The sequence below is a fragment of the Nilaparvata lugens genome, chromosome 2 (assembly GCF_014356525.2).
Source record: "Nilaparvata lugens isolate BPH chromosome 2, ASM1435652v1, whole genome shotgun sequence".
Lineage (NCBI taxonomy): Eukaryota > Metazoa > Arthropoda > Insecta > Hemiptera > Delphacidae > Nilaparvata > Nilaparvata lugens.
In genome coordinates, this window is record NC_052505.1 from 16,326,851 (window position 1) to 16,348,953 (window position 22,103).

General features: G+C 34.1%; 1 protein-coding gene across 1 annotated transcript; it reads left to right on the forward strand.

Moving 5' to 3' along the window:
- Positions 1–260: 260 nt before the first annotated feature.
- Positions 261–20,386, forward strand: LOC111052148 (GPI ethanolamine phosphate transferase 3). The gene is made up of 7 exons (XM_022338783.2): positions 261–1,311; positions 2,199–2,269; positions 3,223–4,734; positions 7,151–7,357; positions 8,544–8,743; positions 15,288–15,479; positions 16,964–20,386. Exons 1-7 carry the CDS (start codon positions 470–472, stop codon positions 17,159–17,161), a joined length of 3,222 nt encoding a protein of 1,073 aa, XP_022194475.2. The 5' UTR covers positions 261–469; the 3' UTR covers positions 17,162–20,386.
- Positions 20,387–22,103: the final 1,717 nt, after the last annotated feature.

Below are 22,103 nucleotides of genomic sequence, written 5' to 3' on the forward strand. Positions count from 1 at the left end.
TAAGACAAAAACAAGTTCTATTATAGTTTGTCAGTGTCGCACTTCTCACCGTCTTATTTTGAACATCTTGAACAAGTGTAAGAATTGAAGAAAAATATTGATTTTGGTGACGATTCTTGAAAAAAATCATCCAGAATTCATAGAACTCATTTAATATAATTTTGCAAATTATTTTCGATCTCATTAAGCAATGTTTCTAAATTTATCTTGGTGTGTGTTGGTAGACTTGCATTAAAACAGCTGTCACCTCGGTTAGCAGAAAGCAGAACTGAACCGATTTCGGTCTACAAACTACAAAGTGTTCTCGGTTCTCGTCGTTCCTCCCCATTGACAATGGTTGCCGTTGATTGTGCAGTGAATTTTTATTCAATTATTTTAAAAGTTGTTATTTAGTATCATGGAAACTTTATTTTGCACCCATTTTGTTTCTTTTGTGTGTGTTTGGTTATGAAAATTTGTCTCATCAAAAATGGCGTTAATTTGGAGGTACATACTCTTTATTGTATGGGTATCGTATTTATTACTCTCTGGTCTTCTCTTGTTTACAAGAGGTTTTCTTTTAAATCGAGATGTTTTGAGTTTAAATTCTTCATGTAAACCTAGAAGTCCGTATTGTGAAAATCTGTATGATGAAATCAATTACATCAAGGGAGAAATGATCCTGGATTGCACAGAAGATGATGTACTGTCTATGAAGTTGAATTACGTTAGTGATAGTTTACAACATTGTTCAAAAAACAATTTAAAAGTAATAATACTCTTAATTGATGCCTTAAATTATGACTTTGTAGCCTACAATGAAAATCAAAATAATTCGAACCTTCTTCACTACCAGAATAAATTGACTGTGATACATGAGTTGTTGAACAAATCATCAGAGCATGCTCGATTGTACAAATTTATTGCTGATCCACCCACTGCAACAATGCAAAGACTGAATGGATTGACCACTGGAAGTTTACCAACATTTATTGACATCGGCTCAAACTTTGCTACATCGGAAATCACTGAGGATAATATTATTGATCAACTAGTCAATCTGGATCGTAATCTAATATTTATGGGTGATGATACGTGGACAAGCTTATACCCAGGCCGTTTCAAAAGAGAATATTCATTCCCATCTTTCAACACCTGGGATTTGGATACTGTTGACAATGGAATAAAGGAGCATCTTATTCCAAGTATTAAGAAAAATGATTGGGATGTGATAATTGCACATTTTCTTGGAGTGGATCATTGCGGGCACCGGTACGGACCACTACACCGTGAAATGAGCCGCAAGTTGAAGGAAATGAACGAGATCATCAGGTGAGTGTAGCATTGTTATCAGGTTTATAATTTTTAAAACTTGAGTCCTGGTTTTCAAAATGATAAACTGCATTTGAAAACGGCCAATGACATTGTCACAAATAACATCCTCCTTATGGTGGTTGCCATTCAGTCTTTTATCAAATAAAGTGTATGAGCTAATTCTTAATTAGGCTAAGCTTTCTCAATGTGCAGTCTGGTTACTCTTGACAAGATACTGAAATTACATCTTATAAAGTATCTAAGATTGTTTGGCGGTCATAATCCGTAATTACAGTCATCATTTTGACCCCAAATACTATAAAACAAAATCAGAGCAAAGGCTGATAGATAGGCTATTTTAAAAAATTAAATTAACAAAAGGTATATTATTCTAAAGAGTTGAATTAACTTACAAATTATGGTTTTGGTCACAAACACTTGTTGTATAGGACTGCCTGGAAATGTGAAAACTTGCACAAACAACATAAGGAGTACGTGGCACCAAGTTGAATGTATATCCAGCTACATTGGTTGAGTGTACCAAGATGTTACACATATATTCTGCTAGCTCTGCCTAGTTTTCTAGGGTTCGAATCTCGCCGGTAGGCATGGATGTTTGATCATCCCATTAATCACTAACGCACCCATTCCATTATTTTCAAGATAACAGTTTGTAATCAATTTATTACTATCAAAATGTTTTATCTCAAAATTTCTTCATTTCCAAATGGTGGATGGTAAAAAACATCTCATTCACTCCGTTCAAAGCATTATCTCATCTTTAAAAAACTCTGGAAAATCATTTATAGCCACATTAGTTACCCCTAAAATTATACTGGAAAATGTGTTAAACAAGCTGAAAATAATAAAAGTTCTAATATTTTATTGGTTTTATCTTTCCTCAGGGAAGTTGTTGACACAATGGACAAAGACTCAATACTTTTCGTGATTGGAGACCATGGCATGACAATTACAGGTAATTATACTTCAGCATTACAAAAATATCAATAATCCTTGGAAAAATTGGAAACAAGAATTGGAACTTGTTGATTGTATAAATATAATATTGAAACTAGATGCGATAAGATTAACAGGCTTAGCAACGCATTCTTATTTAGTGAATTAGTAATAAATTCGACTATATTGGAAACTAGGAGTAAAGGATAGTAATATTCTATTATCTCACTGAATTCTGTTTCCGAGTTTGTTTTCCTGCTTAATGAATCATTAGAGTTTGTAAAAACGTAATGAATAGACTCTAATTTGGCTATTCAATAAGTTTTCCAGTTTTTTAGAATTCAAAGAAGTTTCTCAAATCCAGAAATTAATGCATACTAGAGTTAATTGAAACAGTACAAGTGTTATGTACTCGATGTAATAAATACAATGATGCAAGCAACTATACAATGCTATAAATTGAAAAAAAAACGATACAGACTTTTCATAAAACTATTATAGTACTAATAGCATAGAGAAACAATAGCATAAGTAGATATCCCATGGTATGGGGCGTTTATGTCGCAACTTTTACTGTCATCTCAAGCCGATAGTCCTCGTAGTTCTTTCCCATAAAGCTGTGTGACGTGTCTCTCATGTTATGCCGTTCATACACTCTCACCCGACCAAAACAGTAATAATCGACAGTAATCGACTTGAGTTAACAGTACAAGTTGCGACATAAACGCCCTATACCATGGGATATCTACTTACGCTATTGTTTCTCAATGCTAATAGTCACAAGCCTCCTCTTCCCCTCTGTTAATTATTCGTTTGTTACTAGTACTAATAGACACATGCATTCTCTTTCCCTCTCTTTATTATTCGTTTGACCAAGTAATTATTGTTCGTATTGATTCCTCAGATTTAAATGTAAGTAATTTGCAATTTTTTGTTTGTATGAATTTCATATTTTCGTATTTTATGCTTCAGGTGACCACGGGGGAGACAGTGAGCCGGAGATCACTGCAGCCATGTTCGCGTACTCGCCCGGCAATGTTCTCTTGGCGCCCGACTTCGAAAGCGACACATCAACTGCCAACAGTGTCAGACAAGTCGACATTGTGCCCACGCTCGCAACCATACTAGGAGTCCCCATCCCCTTTTCAAATTTAGGCTCTGTTATTCTGAACGTAATTCCTGTATCTGGCAACAATTCCGACATTGCATCCAACTGGAAAGTTGTTGCATCTGCTCTGTGGGCCAACATAAAACAAGTCACACTCTACATGCAGGAGTACTCTAAAGGCAACTCCCAATTGCCCGCTGAGAAGTTGGAAAAGTATTTGGAACAATATCACAGAATGAGAATGCAAATGGAAAACTTGCTCACTACCTACGAATTGGACAAGTTTATTTTGGAGAGTCAGGATTATTTGAGATCACTGCGGCAAATGTGTGAAGAGATCTGGGTTCGGTTCGATTCGTTCTCCATGTCTCGCGGCCTAATCATAGTCTTCCTTACATTAGCCTTCACATTTCTGTTAGTTGATGGTATACCTGGAGATAGATTTCAGAGCATTATTGGAGGAAAACTGTTATATTTCGCCTACACGGCAGTGTTTCTCTCAATTGCTCTTGTTGTCGGCCTCAAACATTTCAATATCATTAATCAGATCGAAACTTCACTGTACTTTGCTTCTGGAACTAGTTCGATAATAATCATGGCAGTGACAGTAGTTCATCACTGGCCTTCGATCGCCGGCAACTGGTATGGCTTGAGCAAGACTCCCGACTGGCTGCACTTCGCCTCCAGAATCATCATACTCTTGTCGGTAGTGGGTGTGTTTTCAAACAGCTACATTGTTGAAGAGTCGTCTGTGATAATATTCTTGATGTTGACTTTAGTTTGGTTCTCGGTGTTTGAAGTGAAGCCAGAGAAGACGAAAAAGAAGGTGGCTGATACGTTCAGTTTTAGGAGTGTAGTGGGATCAGCGCGAGGGAAGGTTATGGTGCTATCGATGTTGTTAAGCGTGGTGTTGAGAGTTTCGACGAGGTACTGGCGTTGCCGCGAGGAGCAGATGGAGTGCATGCCAGTGCCTACCAAGCGACTGATGTCGAACTCATCACAGTGCCTGGTGACAATACTGTGCTTGTCGGTGTTCATCGTGGCGTGCCGCATCTGTCTGCGCAGCCTCGGCAACCTGGTTGGCTTCTCGCCGACGGTGCTTGTCAGCCGCTACGCGCCCACCATCTCGGTGGTTAGTCTCGGTGGTTATTGGATTCTCCACGCGCTGCCTCTCGAGACGCAGGGAAAGCTATTTGTGCCTTGGCAGTTGAGACTGTTGCCTCGCACTGTCGTGCTCACGGCTCTCGGTGGCCTGCTGGTGCTCTTTGTCCGTCCTCTCAGCGTCTACCACCTCACCAACTCCACTGTCATCCCCACCGACAACCTGGTTCCTGCACTCTTTCATCAGCTCAAGGAACTGATGGTTAGGCGCACTGGTGAGTACCATAACCCATATTTACATATGAGATAATAAAAGGGTGGCCACCTACCGGGAAAACCGGGAGAACCTTAAATTCCTCATGATTTCATTAACCGGGAAAAATACCGTGAATTACTCGTGAATTTTTAATAAATTCCAATTATTTTAGTAAAGAAGTGTACGGTAACAATAAACTAAGTGAAAAAAATACTTAGTGGCTAGCAATAATAATTGGCAATGTTTTTGAACTACCTATCCTAAAAAAATATCTAAAAACATCGATATTCTTGTCATATCAAAAATTATCAATACCTATATTTGGAAATTTAAATATGCTATTCGCAATTTGTCATGGAAGATCAAACTGAATATTTCCATAATAAATTCTTTACGAATGTATCGTATTCCTCAAATACCGCGATACTCTACCTGGAAAATTTGCAATTTTACTCTGGAAAACCGGGAATTACTCATGATTTTTTTATTTTAAAATAGGTAGCCACCCTGAATAATATTATTTTATCATTTTGAAAAATATGAGTGCTCGAAACTAGTTGTGTTTATGTAAAAAAGTATAAAAAGAGCACTAGTAATTTCTATAATAATAAACTAATATTACTAATATACTTCATCTACCAAACGCAACAGGTAAGATAGCAACACATTTCGCATAATATACATAAAGGAAGTCCGCCAATTTGTATGGACATAATTCAATAAGGAATAATTCCCCAAGTGTTATTTTGAACTCCCTATCTGTATCAGTGTACACTAATATGTATCAGTAAATACATCACATCAGTATCAGTATGTGTGACCGGTACAGTAAACATATTATTCCTACGAGCTCTTAAGGGACTATTTCCACTCAGCCCGGTCAAGCAAATATGAATAGTGCCATTAGAACTCATTGAAATTATATTTTCACATTTGTAAGAATTTAGATTAATTCATCTATGATGCGTTCCATTGATCAACTAGCTCCATCCCAGATCATCTTGGTTTCTGAGATGAAAAATGTTCTAGCCACTTATATAAAAAACTATAGTGAGGTTCACGTTATAATGGCAGTGGAGAAAGATAGGAGAAAAACGTTGCCGATCCTCTGTCTTTTCAATGTATTCTATAGACGGTAACTGATACAGGTTTATTGATGTAATATTAACGGTTCATTCTCGTTTAAAATAATCAATTATTGATAATTGATTTAATTATTAAAATAATCAATCTTTGTTAATTAGGCAAGAAATTATATTCTTCAATAATTTCATGATGAATTTTCATTATTAAGATGAAATATTTTGTTAATTAATTATTCATTCTACATTGTTAAAAGACGATCTGGCAACAGAGCAAATCGAGAAAGAGATAGCGCTATCCGCTTTGTTGAATGATAGACAAGGATAGCAATACCATTGCTAATCAAACTCTGCCATTATAACGTGGAGCTCACTATAGTCCATATTTATGTTGACTAATGTGTCTGAGAAAACAAGACAATTGAATTGTTGGTAATTGAAGATTACCAACCTTCATTGAATTGAATACCGTGTTTACTATAAACGTTTACAAATGGCAAACATCAATCAAGCTATTTTATCATACTTGATTAATTTAATGGAGATATTTAGGACCGGTTTCCAAGCTCGGGATTTGGCTAAGTCCTAGACTTAAAACAGCTGGAGTCAGAAAATTCGCTTTCCAAAACGGGGCGTAGTCGCAGTTTTTATAACAGTAGTCACAGTTCTTATTTTCTCATTTTTATAATTTGAAACGTTTTTCCTTGACGAAATTAAACATTTCTAAATTATTCTAAATAGCTGAAACTTCACACTATTTTTTCTTTATTCTATTTTGTGTTTAATTTTCTATTTTTTTTTTGAAATTTAATTCAAACGTGACTATGACAATTACTGCGACTACGCCTCGTTTCGGAAAGCCAATTATCTGACTCCAGTTGTTTAAAGTCTAGGACTTAGCCAAATCCCGAGCTCGGAAACCGGCCCTAAATCATATTGTTTTCCTATGTCTATTTTAGTTTATGTACTTTTAACTTCAAAATTGTTTAGTTTTATTTTTTATCAGTTTTATTATTTATAACTCAAATATGTGTAACGCTAGTTCGCCTCCATGGTGCACATTGATTAACGCTAAATGAACTAGCAAATGATGGCGGCCAGAAAAACTTATGTTCTCCTGACCAAAAACCACAAAACATCTCAAAAAAATTGGAAATACCTATACTGTGTATAATATGTAGGTATTTGAGACTCAAGAGCTTTATAATTATGTGTTGTGTATCTGCCATACGCTAAATAAATAAATATGTACTTGATAAACTATTTAGAAAAATCATATAATATATATAATTATAGTTGAAATTTGCTTAGTTGAGACTCTATACTCACAGTTTATATTACTATTTATGCCAGGTGGTGACGTAAAGGGCTACCCAGTCGTGTTCGGCCTAGCAACAGTGTACAGTGCCACTTTCGTGAACGCAATTGTCTTCCTGAGTCTGCTGGGTGCGCTGCTGTTGGGCCAATCAACGGCTGCCTCCATCCTGCTGCTCCTTGTCACACTCATTCTACTCGCCGCCATCTATGCTATACTTCGACAGAACAAAACAATCATTTTTGGTAAGTGCTCACTCTCATCGCAAGTGTATCACATTTATGTGGAATATAATGAAATACCACAATATTTTTAATCTCTCACTCAGACTAATCTTCCATTCATGAAGACTTCCATGCATATAATACCAGGAACAGTAGAAACATTGGGTCATATGAATAAAGTTGAGCATCTGCTTATAGACTACTTCTAAAGTATTGAGCATATGCTTCATTTTCTATGAATAAACGTGAGCAAAACCTTTTGCTCATGCTCATCAGAAAAATAGTTTGAGCATTTGCTCAAAAGTAAAAGCTTATACTCAAAATATTGTATGAATAAACTGGAGCATTTGTTCAACTTTTGAAGCAAATGCTTCAAAAAAGGTGAGTCTAGTCTAAAGCAGTTTTTCAACTTTTGCTCATAGTAAGATGGCTCAACTAATTCGTGTGAGGAAGAGGAAACTTTACCAGATACTATCACAACCAATAGTTGAGAACTATAAAACTCTTTTTAGATTCAACCATGATACATAATTTTCTATCCAATTGTGTGTACTTTTAAAATTATGACTTGCCGATTGCTCTTGTAGCCTGATGGTTAATAAAATTAGTCTTGAATCTCTATTATGAAAAATTTCCATTATATCATGTAACGATATATATTTCATTAGTCGATATAAATAGTATATATTTATAAACTCTGGTTTGAAATCTTTTTCTGTGTCGTTTTTCGATGTGTTTCGTGTGTAATCTTTTTTGTGTTTTGTCAATATTTTACAATTTCTATACTTTGATAAGAGTCTTTGGGAAGCTTTCAAAAACAAAACTAACTTTGTCAAACAGCTCTGTAAAATTAAACTCGTTACATACAAGAGATGAAATAAAATGTCAAAACAGTAGAACGATCAAATACTTACTGAAGTAAATTATCACTTTCTTGAGAGATGTGTTGTGCATCTTCAACTCATCACTTGAGGATTACCGTACGTTTTACGTTTATCCATTCCACAATCACAATATCAAATTGATGATTGGGAAAGAATTAACAGGATAAACCAAAAACTGTTTCTCTCCCTAATTCTGATAATAATAGTCCGAATATGGTTTAGGTTGCTAACAGAATCGAGATGTAAATCTTAAGAGTATGCGTAATTTTCTTCAATATAATGATTCACAATCAATTTATAATAGAGGATACAATTTGTTGCAGCTCAATTGTTTGAGGTTCCATGGTGGATAATCGTTTGCTGGGGATTGTCAGCCGTGCATTACTTCTACAGCACGGGACATCAGGCTGTGTTCTCAGCTCTGCACTGGGACTCCGCCTTCATCATGTCGGCCGGCACAAACCTCGAATCCTATGTTATTCCTGGTCTACTTGTTATAGCTAATACCTTCTGTTCTCAGATGGTGAGTATTGTGATCAATTGAGAAAAGATAGCATAAGAAGATATCCTATGGTATAGGACGTTTATGATCCAAATTTCACTGTTAACTCAAGCCAAATCCTAGTAGTTCTTTCTCGTGAAGCTATCTGACACTGGCAGTCTCTCATACTGTGCTGTTCTTACACTCTCACCGGGCCAAAACAGTAATATATAATACTCAAAAGTCGACAGTAATCGGTTCAAGTTGACAAAAAATCGGCGTGAAATTTGGAACATGAACTATCTATACCATGAGATATCTACGTATACTATCTTTTCTTTATTATTGCGTGCAGTGGTTGTGAGTAATCAATCAATCAATCATTTTATTCAGTAAAAAGCATTACAAAATTGGTCCCGCTAAACCTAATAGATTTTACAGCAGGTGCCTACAAATAATAAAATACATAAATAGAATGAATGCTAACTTTAACAATAAACTAAGGAAAAATTTTGTTTCATGTAACTGGGAGTTTAGGAATTTAAAAAGGAGTATGGGGTATTAGATGAACTAAGGATGATTAATAGGGTGCTATAGGGTTAATGGAAATTGAAAAAAATGGAAAACTCAAAAACTTCAAATCATAAAACTAAATTAAATTTAAAATAAAATAAACTTGATACTCTATAGTAAGTAAGCATCAAAAGATATTAATTAATCTTATTCAGAGTTAAGGATAATACTAAACAAAAAATACAATAAATGATTGGGAGTCTCAAACGTTAATTATCTATCCATATAGTATATGAAAATTGTTTGATATATAAATATATATTATGAAAAATTAGTTAGTCACTCTAAGGCGGCGGTGTTTCACAAATACTAAAATTCATTTTACCAGCAAACTCATATTTATGTAGTCCTAATTATAAAAATGAAAAAAAAGCAAAAAATTAATGATTTTTCTCTATCTAGACTAAAGTATTGTAGCAGTAGTGTCACAAATGAAAGTCATTCACAATGACAAGTTGGAAAATATCTTCCTTGGAGTAATCTCGGATGATGATAGGGAGCAAATTAAACAGTTTTGGAATAGTGTATTTCAATTATCTTTTTCCGTACAATTTATTATATCTAGGAATTGAATATACACTGAATGCTCTTAGATTATATTGAGGTATAGGTGCAAATTGTAAGAATTGACCTTGAGAGGTTGTGAATGAAAGTACTACATAATTTCGCTCCTGGGTTTTGGAAGATTTTGTGTTATAAATAGTCACGGATAAGTACAAATTTTGTGTTTATTTCATTATTAATTGTTTCTTGATCACGTTTTATCATTTTGTTTTAGATTTTAATTCTTAATTCTATTTTAATAAGCCAAACACCGTTTAGAGGTTAGGTTTTCGAGATTTAAAAATAAACATAGATAGTTTACTTGACTAAAATTATAACCAAATTAAAATCCTATCATTTATAAATCAATTATTATTATTGCAAGTAATATAATTTCTTAGATAGGAAGATGAGCTCAAGTAGAACACCAAAGGTTAATAATAGAAATGTAAACATAGCGGGAGTACTTACGCGTTCCCAAAACCAAAATTCAAAAACGCCAAAACCAAAAACCCCAGTTCTTCAAACTACTTTAGCCGAAAAAGTTGCTCAACTACAAAGTAGCCACACTAATTTAAAAAACCAATTAGAAGTAACTCTAAAAACGTCTGAGGAAGAAAGGTTAGGGATGGTAGAAGAAATTAAATCTTTGGAACTGATTATAAAATTACAAGATGAAGACCATAAAAAGAAATACTAAATCTAAAAAATCAATGTAGTCTAATGTCGGAGGAAATAAAGAAACTAAAATCTAAATTTGATAATACTAAATGTATGATAGAACCTCCGTCCAAATGCAAAAAAATAGAATCTAACCTAAATGATGGGAAATGCTCTGAAAATGGTCGAAATAAAACGTACAGTGAGGTTTTGAAGACAGCAACCAAAAATATAGCTGAGGAAATAAAGATAGGAAAGGGAGAGTTCTGCTACTGACGTCCAGTCATGGACGTGATTGCAGTGATCTCCTTGATAAAAGATTAAAAAACAAATTTGATGTCCAATGTTTTTTCAAGCCAAGTGCATCAATTAATGCAGTTGTAGAGTCAGCTAGGGAACAAACTAAAGACTTTGATGAAAATGACTATCTAATTGTACTGGGTGGCTCAAATAATATAAATGAACCTAACTTGAATCATCTTCCTCAAGTAACAGAAAAAATCAAGGAAATTGTGCCACTCAGCAAAAAAACAAACTTAATAATAAGTACTATTCCTAATAGGTTTGATAGGCCAGAATTAAATGAAGCAATCAATTTGACAAACAAATCAATCCATAATACAATCAACAGCCTAAAAAATAAGAATTCTAAACAACTGGGGATTTGTTTTCTAAATGAAAGGCTGAAAAGACATAACTTCACTAATCATGGGTTGCATCTAGATCGATCTGGAAAAGTAATCTTCTGTAATAGATTGACAGAGCTGATTGAAAGCCGTTTGCAATCCTCTGGTTTAAAAACAGTCAAAAAAACAAATAACGATTTTTTAGTAAATTGGCTCAAAACAGGGAAAGGGAAATAGCTACAAATGCTAGAGATAGAGTAGCACAATATGGTAAGGTTTTTAGTATTTATCATCAAAATATTCAGTATCTTCGCAACAAAATTGACAGATTAGAAGTATTTCTTAAACTGCAGGATCCTGACATTGTTATTTTCACAGAGCATGGCTTAAAAATAAAGGAAATAAATCAAGTTAGGATTCCAGGCTATTCACTGAGATCAGAATTTTGTAGAGTAGCTCATAGAAGTGGTGGTGTATGTATATTCACTAGCAATGCTAAACATACCCAAACTTATGAAATGGATTTTGTTAAGAGATTTTCTGTTGAGATGGATTTAGAGGTGACGGGACTAAGGTTAAAAATTGATGATCGATTTGAGGTAGCAGTGTTAGGTATCTATAGGTCACCAAACGGAGACTGGCAAAAATTTTGTGAGCTGCTCCATACACTTTTGGAAATTACAACCGCTCGTTTCACAAATGTTATAGTGGTAGGAGATTTCAATACCGATTTTGCCAGGCAGGATAAAATGACAGAGGATATTAGAGATATTATTAATATGAATAATTTAGAAATTAAGGTCCACGAATATACAAGAGTAACTCGAACTTCACAGACAATTATTGATAATATCCTCACAAATATAGAAGGTTGTAATGTCAGGTTAGGTAGCTCAGATCTATCAGATCATAACTATCAAATTTTAGATGTTAAGTTGCAGGGCCAGAATCCAAGCAGAAAAAAAACTTTTGTGAAAGAAATTCAGCAATATGAGCTAGGAAATATAAATTGTTTGAAGCAGGAACTGCTTCAAGAAAATTGGAGTAGTGTTTATAACAGTTGTAACCTAAATTACAAATATAAGCAATTCATTGATACTCTAAGATTTCACATTAGTGTATGCTGTCCGATAAAAAAAGTCAAAGTAAAAAGTAAATTAAACAAAGTAGATGAATGGATAACTGAAGATATCCTTACTCAAAGAAATATTGTTAGGGAAGCTTATGAGGAATTTAAATTAGTGATGGATGTTCCGAGTGAGGTCAAATACAAATGTCTAAAGAAAAACTATGCAAAAGAAGTGAGGAAAGCTAAGTGTAAGAAAACAGCTAAAATATTAACAACTAGTACCAATTTTAACTCTGCTGTTTGGGAGGTAATTAATAGAAATAGGAGAGCAGCTCAAAAGGATACAGTTACTAATGTCCCTAGGATAATCGATGAACATGGAAATTATATGGATGATAGTATAGACATTTGTAACTTTTTCAATAAATATTATCAACAGGTTGCATATAATCTCCAAAAGTCACTGAACACTAATACTTATAATACAACTACATTAAATGCTGAGCCAATTGAAAAGGTATTTAAATTTCATCCATTATCAAGAGATGAGTTGTCAAGAATAATAAAAAATTTGAATAACAAAAAAACAGTAGGATTGGATGGGGTCTCAAGCAAAATTTTAAAAGAATGTGAAAATGGATTACTGGACCCTTTATTGCATCTCCTTAATACTTCACTAGAGCAGGGTATTTTCCCTGATGATCTGAAACAAGGAAAAATTTTGCCAATTTTCAAGAGCGGTGATTCTGAAAGAGTTGAAAATTATAGACCCATTAGTATTCTAAATGTAATAAGTAAAATTTTTGAAAGAGTAGTTTTAAATAGGTTATTGATGCACCTGGAAGAAATTAATTTCATATGTGATGAACAGCAAGGGAAATCTACTAAGACTGCAATAGTATCCCTTGTTGAAAGACTAATAGATATAATAGATTCAGGTGAGAAGGCAGCCGCAATATTTCTTGATTTATCCAAAGCTTTTGATTGTGTGAACCATAGAATATTATTGGAAATACTAAAAACTGTAGGTGTGAATGGTATAGAACTAAAATGGTTTGAATCATATCTCATAGGTAGAAACCAGTGTGTTGAGCTTACCAAGGTGGATGGGAATGAAATAGTAAAAATTAAATCTCAAAAACTGGAGGTCCAGGCTGGAGTACCTCAAGGCTCAATTCTGGGTCCCTTACTGTTTCTGTTGTATGTGAACCAATTACCAAAAGAGTTAAAAGATCACAGAGCTCTGTTGTTTGCTGATGACACGTCGCTTATCTTTAACAATTATTTATTAGATAGTCTAGAAATAAATGCTTTTACTGGAGTACAGTCAATTGTCCAATTCTTGAAGCAAAAGCAATTAACAATAAATAGTAAGAAATGTCAATTCCTACAATTCAAAAGTAAATATAATTCAGTAGAGGATAGAGAAATAAATGTGTTTGTAGAGGAAAATGAATTAGACCAAGAAGAGAAAGTAGCATTCTTGGGAATTTTATTGGACAGGAAATTAACATGGCGAAACAGAGCAGATTATCATATAATGGGTCACAATAGTAGGTTATTTGAACAAAAACCAGATTATATTGGTAGGAAATTTTATAACAAGCTACCTCAAATCTTGAAAAGTAATGATGATTTGAAGATTTTCAAAAAACAAATGAAAAAATATCTAGTTGATAAAGCTTTTTATAGTGTACAAGAATTCCTTTCAAACCTAAACTAGGTTGAACTACTTAGTGTTAGAATTATTATGTAATAACATGACTTGTCTTATACTCCATGACTGGAGTCTTTAGGACGTAATCTAAAAAAAAAAAAAAAAAAAAAAAAATTGTCGGTAAGAATAATTATTTCTGTACATTAATGCTAACTTATATAGATAGTTTTTTTGGAGTGAATGTGTGAAAAAATCGTTGAACGGAGTGTTTATCATGAATTGTGAAATTTAATCGGTTAGATACTGACATTTGAGGGTTCTGAATTGGATACGCTCTACCCTGTCTAATAGATAGTTTGCAGCACATCCCCAAGCCTCGATGCCACACCTAATTAAGGATTCTGATAATGATTTATAAATTAGATAAAGACAATCTGGTGGTATATTTCTTTGTAAAAAGAAGATTTAAGCACTGATTGCACGTAACTTTTTCGAAATATAATCTATATGTGATTCCCATTTTAGTTTATCATCCAAGATTACACCAAGGTAACGGGTGTTATTTGTAACTTTTAAAGGGATACATGTGCAGGGATCATAATTATTCAAATAAAGACACAATCATGATTTTTTATAACTGGAGAATTAAGAACTTTTAGTATGGGGTGTTTTGAAGTGTAGGACCACTGTCTTGGATTTATTTATAATCAAGTTCCTATCATGTGACCATCGAAGAATATTATTATAGTCATCTTGAATCAATTTTTCGGCTATTTCGAAATTTTTATGGGCTACTATCAAAGCAGTGTCGTCTGCATACATGAAGAGCTCTCCTTGCAAATCTTACAAAACTATTCAAATTAATCCATTATTGTTTTAGTTATGTGTGGATTGTAGTGTGTAGTATAAGTTTTATCTGTGATGGTTGAGTTCTTCAACTCGTATTTTCATTTTTTAATTAATAATGACGATTGTCTCAACATATTGTATGTTTTATGACAATTAACGATGATTTGATTAATCATATATTTTGTATTTTCGAAGTATAATTTTAAATCTATGGTGAATATATGTTATCTAACTATTGTACATTGTTGTAATTTACCTAGTACAATATAATTTATTCCTATCTGAGTAGGAGATAAAGTTGAAGCAGGAGAAACAAAAAGGCTGACAATGAAACGAAAGAATCTAAAAGAGTCACTATTATGTACCACAGAACAGATTTGTTGGCTCGTTTAACCAGTTGAGTTCTTTGAGCTAAGTAATAACGTCTGGAGATAACACATGCTCGGGCGAGTATATGCCTACCTGAATTTCGTCTAAATTTGTTACGTTGATAGTAAGATGTGGTTGATTTCCAAACAATCTGATTTTCTATGGATTATTCTTTGTTCGTTATCAATAATGGAGTTTTCTATTTTTAGAGTGAAACTATTCATTATTTTCATTTTGCAGATTCATGCGATCCTACTGCCATTACTACTGATCGCACCATTCACTTTGAATGCAATCGCTCCTAAATTGCTGTTCGATAAGGACTCGTCAGAAGTGAAGAGGGCCGAGATGATGCTCTTCGAGCGCGAGTCCTTGTTGGCCAGAGCTGTCTTCTCTCTTACTATCAGATACATCCTATTCCAAGGCCTAAGGGTATGTCAATAATATATTTTCTTCTTTTCCAACACACTCGAATATATTTATTTTTTATGAATGTGTAACTTTGGAAACTCTGTAGTTGCCGTATTTTTCATTGAAGGAATTAGTTACAAATATTATTGAATCGTATGTTTGGTTGAGTTTGAAATTCTCCCAGATGCATCTGCTGTACTTAAATAAATTATACGTCAAGAATTTTCCAAAACTTTCATCATTTACGCGTTACTAGTGTTAAGTTACCTTGAAATTTATGTTGTCCTTATTTCTCTACACACATTTCTCATTCATCTTTCACTTACTGATTCTTTTATTTGCATATTAGAGAGTTTTGAGAGAAGTTTTATCTTACAAATTCCTCCTATAGAAACACTTTTTTTAATAAATATTTTTGGTATCTACCATGAGTGCATTATTATAATAAATTAATAATACTCTCTTTTATTCAGTTTCCTTGACTTGCTATGGCTAGATTTATTAAGATTCATTAATATATTTATTACAAAGATTTATGATAGAAATAACCTTCAATTTTTCCTCTTATAAGTTTTTTTTTGAAAGAACAAGACGTTGATGTCTCAATTCTTTCAACTATGGAGAAATACCACATCTCTTACCATACAATCAAATTATAAGTATTTTTTATTGCGTATGATGCTCACATGAGCTTAGCTTGTGCGTGGGTCATGAGAAGTGCTTGGGTGATTTATGAGATGATCAAACGTTCCATGCCTACATTGGTGTTCAATATCACGACCAGGTAGTGCTATCAGACTGAGGGTACAACGCCTTAGTCGTCTCGGCTATTCTGGCCGGCTCTTGGTCGGGAAAAAGCTCTTCAACTTCACCCCTATCTAAGAAATGAACCTATTCATTCATGTCTGAGCATTGGTTGTGCCATGACACATAGGGCCGGTTTCCGAGCTCGGGACTTATAGTCCGGGAGCAAATGTCATTCCGTTGTCATTTTTTGGTAACAGCCGTGAAAGATGTCTCAATTTCTTAGTTAGGTCTAGCATAATAAGGATCGTGATGATGATAAGTCGAAATCACAGGCCAACACCTCGGAAACAAGATGGCCGCCAAAATTTTCAGAGTTTTGCTATATCGCTTGTATTTCAATAACCGTTGAAGATATTCAACCGTTTTTAGACAAAAATATTTTTAAAATCTTCCTCTACAATTTTTGTACAATTGTTGTACCTACAATAATAATAATATCTTCAAGTGGCATCCTTTTTTAATGAGTATTTAGTTTTAATGCAACGTTTATTTATTCAATCATTCTTAATCACACACCTTTCAGAAGAGAAAGTTGTAAATTGTGCGTTGTACAATAATAGTGCATTAAAATGGCACCTGTTGAAAACCCTACGGTATGGTAGGCCTACATGTATTCTTGTTTTGAAAGAATTGATTGGTGTGTGATTGTCATGTGTTCACTTGTCTGTGACAATGCATTGTTTGGTGTTTGTGCTCAGGTGTTCACCTGTATGCTGGCGGCAGTGATCCATTCTCGCCACCTGATGGTGTGGAAGGTGTTTGCGCCGAAGCTGATCTTCGAGGGCATCTCCCTGGCGGTGACACTGCCCTGTCTGCTGGCCGGGGTCATCCTGCTGCAACGCATCACTGCCAGCATAGACCTGCTGCTAAGGTCCCTCCAAGACAATCATCGGTGATCTCAGCCTCACAATGATTGCCGTCGCCGGTTTTATAGATTTTATAGACGACAATTGTTAGCATTTAATAATCGAGTTGTTTTTGGTTGCTGCGCAGCCTGAAAATTGCCAACCTGGGAACATTTTCAAATGTGTTTCTGAAGGCGGATTTCTACATATCAGTGTGCAGTGAAAATATAACTCCATGATTTCTAATGGGACTATGCATTCTCGGAAAACCGGGAATAGTTCCATTAGAATTAGAACTCATTACTCACACTACCGCAATTCAAATCGTACGACTCCAGTCGCGAGTACCTGTATTTTGAACCATTCGACTTGATTTATTGAAAATTGTGTATTTTAAGGCTTATTTCAATCAAACTTTTTATGATACCTATAAAAAAACTTCACTACTTTTTCAACAAATTCGAACGTTCTCTCGTTTATATTCATGCTATTTCACTTCAAATCCTAATCTCAATTGTAAATGTAGGATACTCAAGTCTCACGTCTCTAGGTGACCAGTATGCAGTATGTCGAGTGGCCAAGAGACATGCGACTTGAGTGTCCTATTCCCTCAAAAAGTGAGATTAGGATTTGAAGTGAAATATCGTGAATATGAACGAAAACACGTTGAAAAAGTAGTAAATTTCTCATTTTATGTCATTGAAAAAATTGATCAAAATAAACCTCTTATTACACAATTTTTAATAAGTCAAGTTGGGGGGATAGAAAAACTGGTACTCGCTACTGGATTTGAGCACTACCTCCGTAAACAAAGCCGTAGTGCATTCGTGTGACGTCAGCATAGGTAGGGCTCCTACATCAATAAAAATTTCGTTGATTTAAGCTGATCTATATCAGCTAGTGTTTTTATTGGTGGAGCCCTTCCTTTGCTGACGTCACACGAATGCACTACGGCTTTCTTCACGGAGGTAGTGAAATATAGATTTGAGTCGCGGTGGTGTGAATAGTGCCATAAGAATAATATATTCTCACTGTACCGTACACTTGTGCGGTACAGTGAATGTATAATTCCATGACTTCCAATAGGACTATTTACACACGCTCGTCCGGGAATAGTCTCATTAGAACTCTTGGAATTATATTTTAACGAATATTTATTTTCAGTGAGAATATTATTCCCAAAGGTTCTAATAGGACTGACTATTCATACTTGCCCGACCGGGCTGAGTGGGAATATTTCCATTAGAACGAACTCAAGGGAATAATATTCTTACTGAGCCGTACACGTTCACTGATACTGATATGTGGGAATCCTCTTTGAGTCAGCAGTGCTAGTCATCCTGTAAGAATAAATATTTATTGATTAGATTTGTAAGCAACTGACTTATTCGATTCCAACTCTGTCTTACTAAATAAGAGCTTTTACAATTTGTAGAAAAGTTTTTCACTTTTCTAATGGTTAATAGGTTATACAATTATCCAATCCAACTTCAACGAGCTCAACATTGTCAGTGGATCACCAAAATAAAAATACAATCTGTAAAAAGTTGGAATTTTGCATAGCATTCCTTTTTCACAATGGAATCTTAGATCTTCTGTGTTCAGGTTCTATAATTTTCTGCCAAGTATGAGTGATCGTTCTTGAAATGCACCCATGAACACCAATATTCTTGTTTGTAATAATTGTTGATTTATTCTGTTTATAGATTATATAATTGATAAACTTGTTTATGAAAATAAGTTATTAAAGATTATAAATTTTCTTTATTTTTTCAGAAGAATATTTTTTGTCAATTTAGCGATTTTTAGAATTTTTTTGTTTATTTTTGCGATAAGTCCAGTTTTTGTTTGATTTTTTAAATGCTGTTCTGGCTTCACAGTTATTCGAAGCAGTTTTTTTTTTATTTTGCATTTTATACTCTGTATAATGTGCTTTATGCAATAAGTGAATACCATATTCATCTTTAGCATATTTATGGTAATCTACACGTGTGATTATTTGGCTTAATTTTTTCATGACTTGTGAAAGCTAATCGTACAAAGAAAAGGTTATTTCACATAGTATTAAGTTTAAGTATAGTTTATCACACTAATGTGTTTCATAGGCAATATTTCCTTTTTGAATACTGTAGTGTTGAATAGTTTTGTAATTTTGCTTAGTGCTATAGTTGTTATCTAGTACCTACTTTATTGTTATTATGATTGTTCAGTATTTTGGGCGAAAGGACCTTCAGTTGGGTTCTGTGTGAGATAGATGAGAGTCGTATGAATGAAAATATTCGCGTGTATTTGTAAATTTCCACAAATTTCTACCGGTACTATAATAATAATATTTCTACTGTTCATTTCAATTTCATTAAAAAATTGAATCTGCAATAATTTTTCCGAATCAAATAAAATGAGGTTCCTAATGGATATTTTTTTTTTGGATCCAGTATTCCTTATGAAATAATACTTATCTATCTGCATTACTCTCTTCATTCATAGAATACATATTCTATGGAATACTTTTCATTTAATTTGTATCGAAAATATTCCAGTAGCTACAGATCTAGAAAATGTAAAATCTTCATAAACTGAACTCTGCAAATCCCAGAACGTCCCTTGAGAAATCCATTCAACGACTATTATTAGAAACTTGCTAGAATAATTTTAGTTTCATTGAAAACGATCATCATTGAGTATTTTTTCTGTCGTTTATTTCTAAGAGTATTGAATCGCTTTCGACTAAATTACTGTAGTTGTAATAATTATTGTTATCAGTGAGACACCTGTGTAGTGCTGCATATTATTTCTAATCACTCATTGATTTCAAGTGATTATAATATCATATCGTGTTTTCCTTATACAGCTATGTTTTGTTACTGTACGGTATTCGAAAACTTGTCCAAAATCAAATACAACTATACCAGATTTTTCATAGAATAGATCCAATTTCTTTTCAAAACCATACATTATTATTTGGTATTAAGTTTTAGTACAAGTAACTCGTTTCTCTACAAACGACCAGTAGGGTTTAAGATAGCAATTTCTATAAATACCTGTTATCAAATTATGTTTGTGTTATTTTCTATACAAATAATTGTTATACTTTATAGACAATTTACTATGCAAATTGTTATACTTTATAGACTAGCAATTCTCATACAATTGTAGCCTTCAATAGTATTTCTAAACAGTATTGTGCTTTAGACAGCATTTACATTCGAGGTAGATCCTTGTTTCATCTGTGAACTGTGGAGATTTGCATAAAATAAATTATTTGCCTGGTATGAACGAAGTTACAGATATTCTTATTTAATCAACCCTCATGAATAGTGGATATGGCTGTTCCGTATTATCCTCGAGTAGAACATTCACACAGAGACCTAGAGAGTTAATAGAATTATACAAATCATTGATAAAAATGATGCAATCATGATAAAAATGATACAGATATTTCATTTTAATGCACCAATAAAGCAAATGGTGCACTGCCCTGAAGGAGGATGTAGAGCTCCAAGATTCTTCTTCAAACTGCTTAAGCCGTACAACATTCACCACTACCAGCATCTCAACGTATTACCACTGATTGGTGAATTGGTGATTGCAAAAAAATCCAAAGATGCTAAGAAATTGATTTTCTACAATACTGTTTACATGATAATACTGGCATGAAGCTCGAGGGGCAACTGACAACAGGAGTAGAGCTTTTGGCAAGTGGAAGACCCTCAACCGTTCATAGCTGAATGAGCCTGCACAACCTGGAGGCATATTGACGACCCTCACTGCGACTATGGTGATGTACAATCAGAAAACCTCATCTTGAAATGCCGTCTTGCTCCAGAATGCACAAGACATAATCTTTTCATTTCCAATGACAAAGCTGTTAGAACAGTTATCAAAATCTGGTGTGGCGCACTCACACAACTTTCCTTGCCGTTATGAAAATTTATCACCTGACGCTAGTGTTCCCGCACATCTCAAGTCAACTATTCAAAGATCCAAGCTAGCTGGTGACAGGACAATAAGGCTGGAGACACACGAAGTTTGCTATCTCTTCATAGTGAATGATTTAATAGAATCAACAGTAAGTTGCCACCAGTTTGCAATTGAATAATCACATTTTCTCAAATTTCAAGCTTATTTTCAATTTTAGGTGAAAATGTTACTAGACATTAATTGAAGAGATTTTAATGCTCAATATTTTCCACTCGAAATTTTTCGTTTAAATTATATCTGAGACCTGATAATTGAAAATGTAAAATCAAATTTTGCATAGATGGGGCGGAGCTCCTGAAATTTTTACAGATATGGGACTTGTGGCAGTTGATATAGCTTATCAATGACTAGGTATGGATTTGATCAAAATCGTTGGAGCCATTTTCGAGAAAATCGCGAAAAACCTGTTTTTGACAACATTTTCGCCATTTATTAGCCGCCATCTTGAATTACATTTGATCGAAATTAATTGTTCGTGTCGGATCCTTATAGTGTAAGGACCTTAAGTTCCAAATTTCGAGTTATTCCATTAATTGGGAGATGAGATATCGTGTACACAGACACACACACACACATACAGACCAATACCCAAAAACCACTTTTTTGGACTCGGGGGACCTTGAAACGTATAGAAATTCAGAAATTTGGGTACCTTAATTTTTTTCGGAAAGCAATACTTCCCTTACCTATGGTAATAGGGCAAGGAAAGTAAAAATGGCATATAGAATCACCTGACACGAACGAATGAGCAATATAATAAAATAGCTACGTTTTTTTTTTTTTTTACTTTTCTTGCCCTATTACCATAGGTGAGGAAAGTATTGCTTTCCGAAAAAATTAAGGTACCCCAATTTCTAAATTTCTATACGTTTCAAGGTCCCCTGAGTCCAAAAAATGGTTTTTGGGTATTGGTCTTTATGTGTGTGTATGTGTGTCTGTGTACACGATATCTCATCTCCCAATTAATGGAATAACTCGAAATTTGGAACTTAAGGTCCTTACACTATAAGGA

Coding starts and splice junctions, on each gene's coding strand:
- LOC111052148 (XM_022338783.2), top strand. CDS start 470: ATGGCGTTAATTTGGAGGTACATACTCTTTATTGTATGGGTATCGTAT. Junction 8,744..15,287: donor ATACCTTCTGTTCTCAGATG/GTGAGTATTGTG, acceptor TTCATTTTGCAG/ATTCATGCGATCCTACTGCC. Junction 15,480..16,963: donor TCCTATTCCAAGGCCTAAGG/GTATGTCAATAA, acceptor GTTTGTGCTCAG/GTGTTCACCTGTATGCTGGC.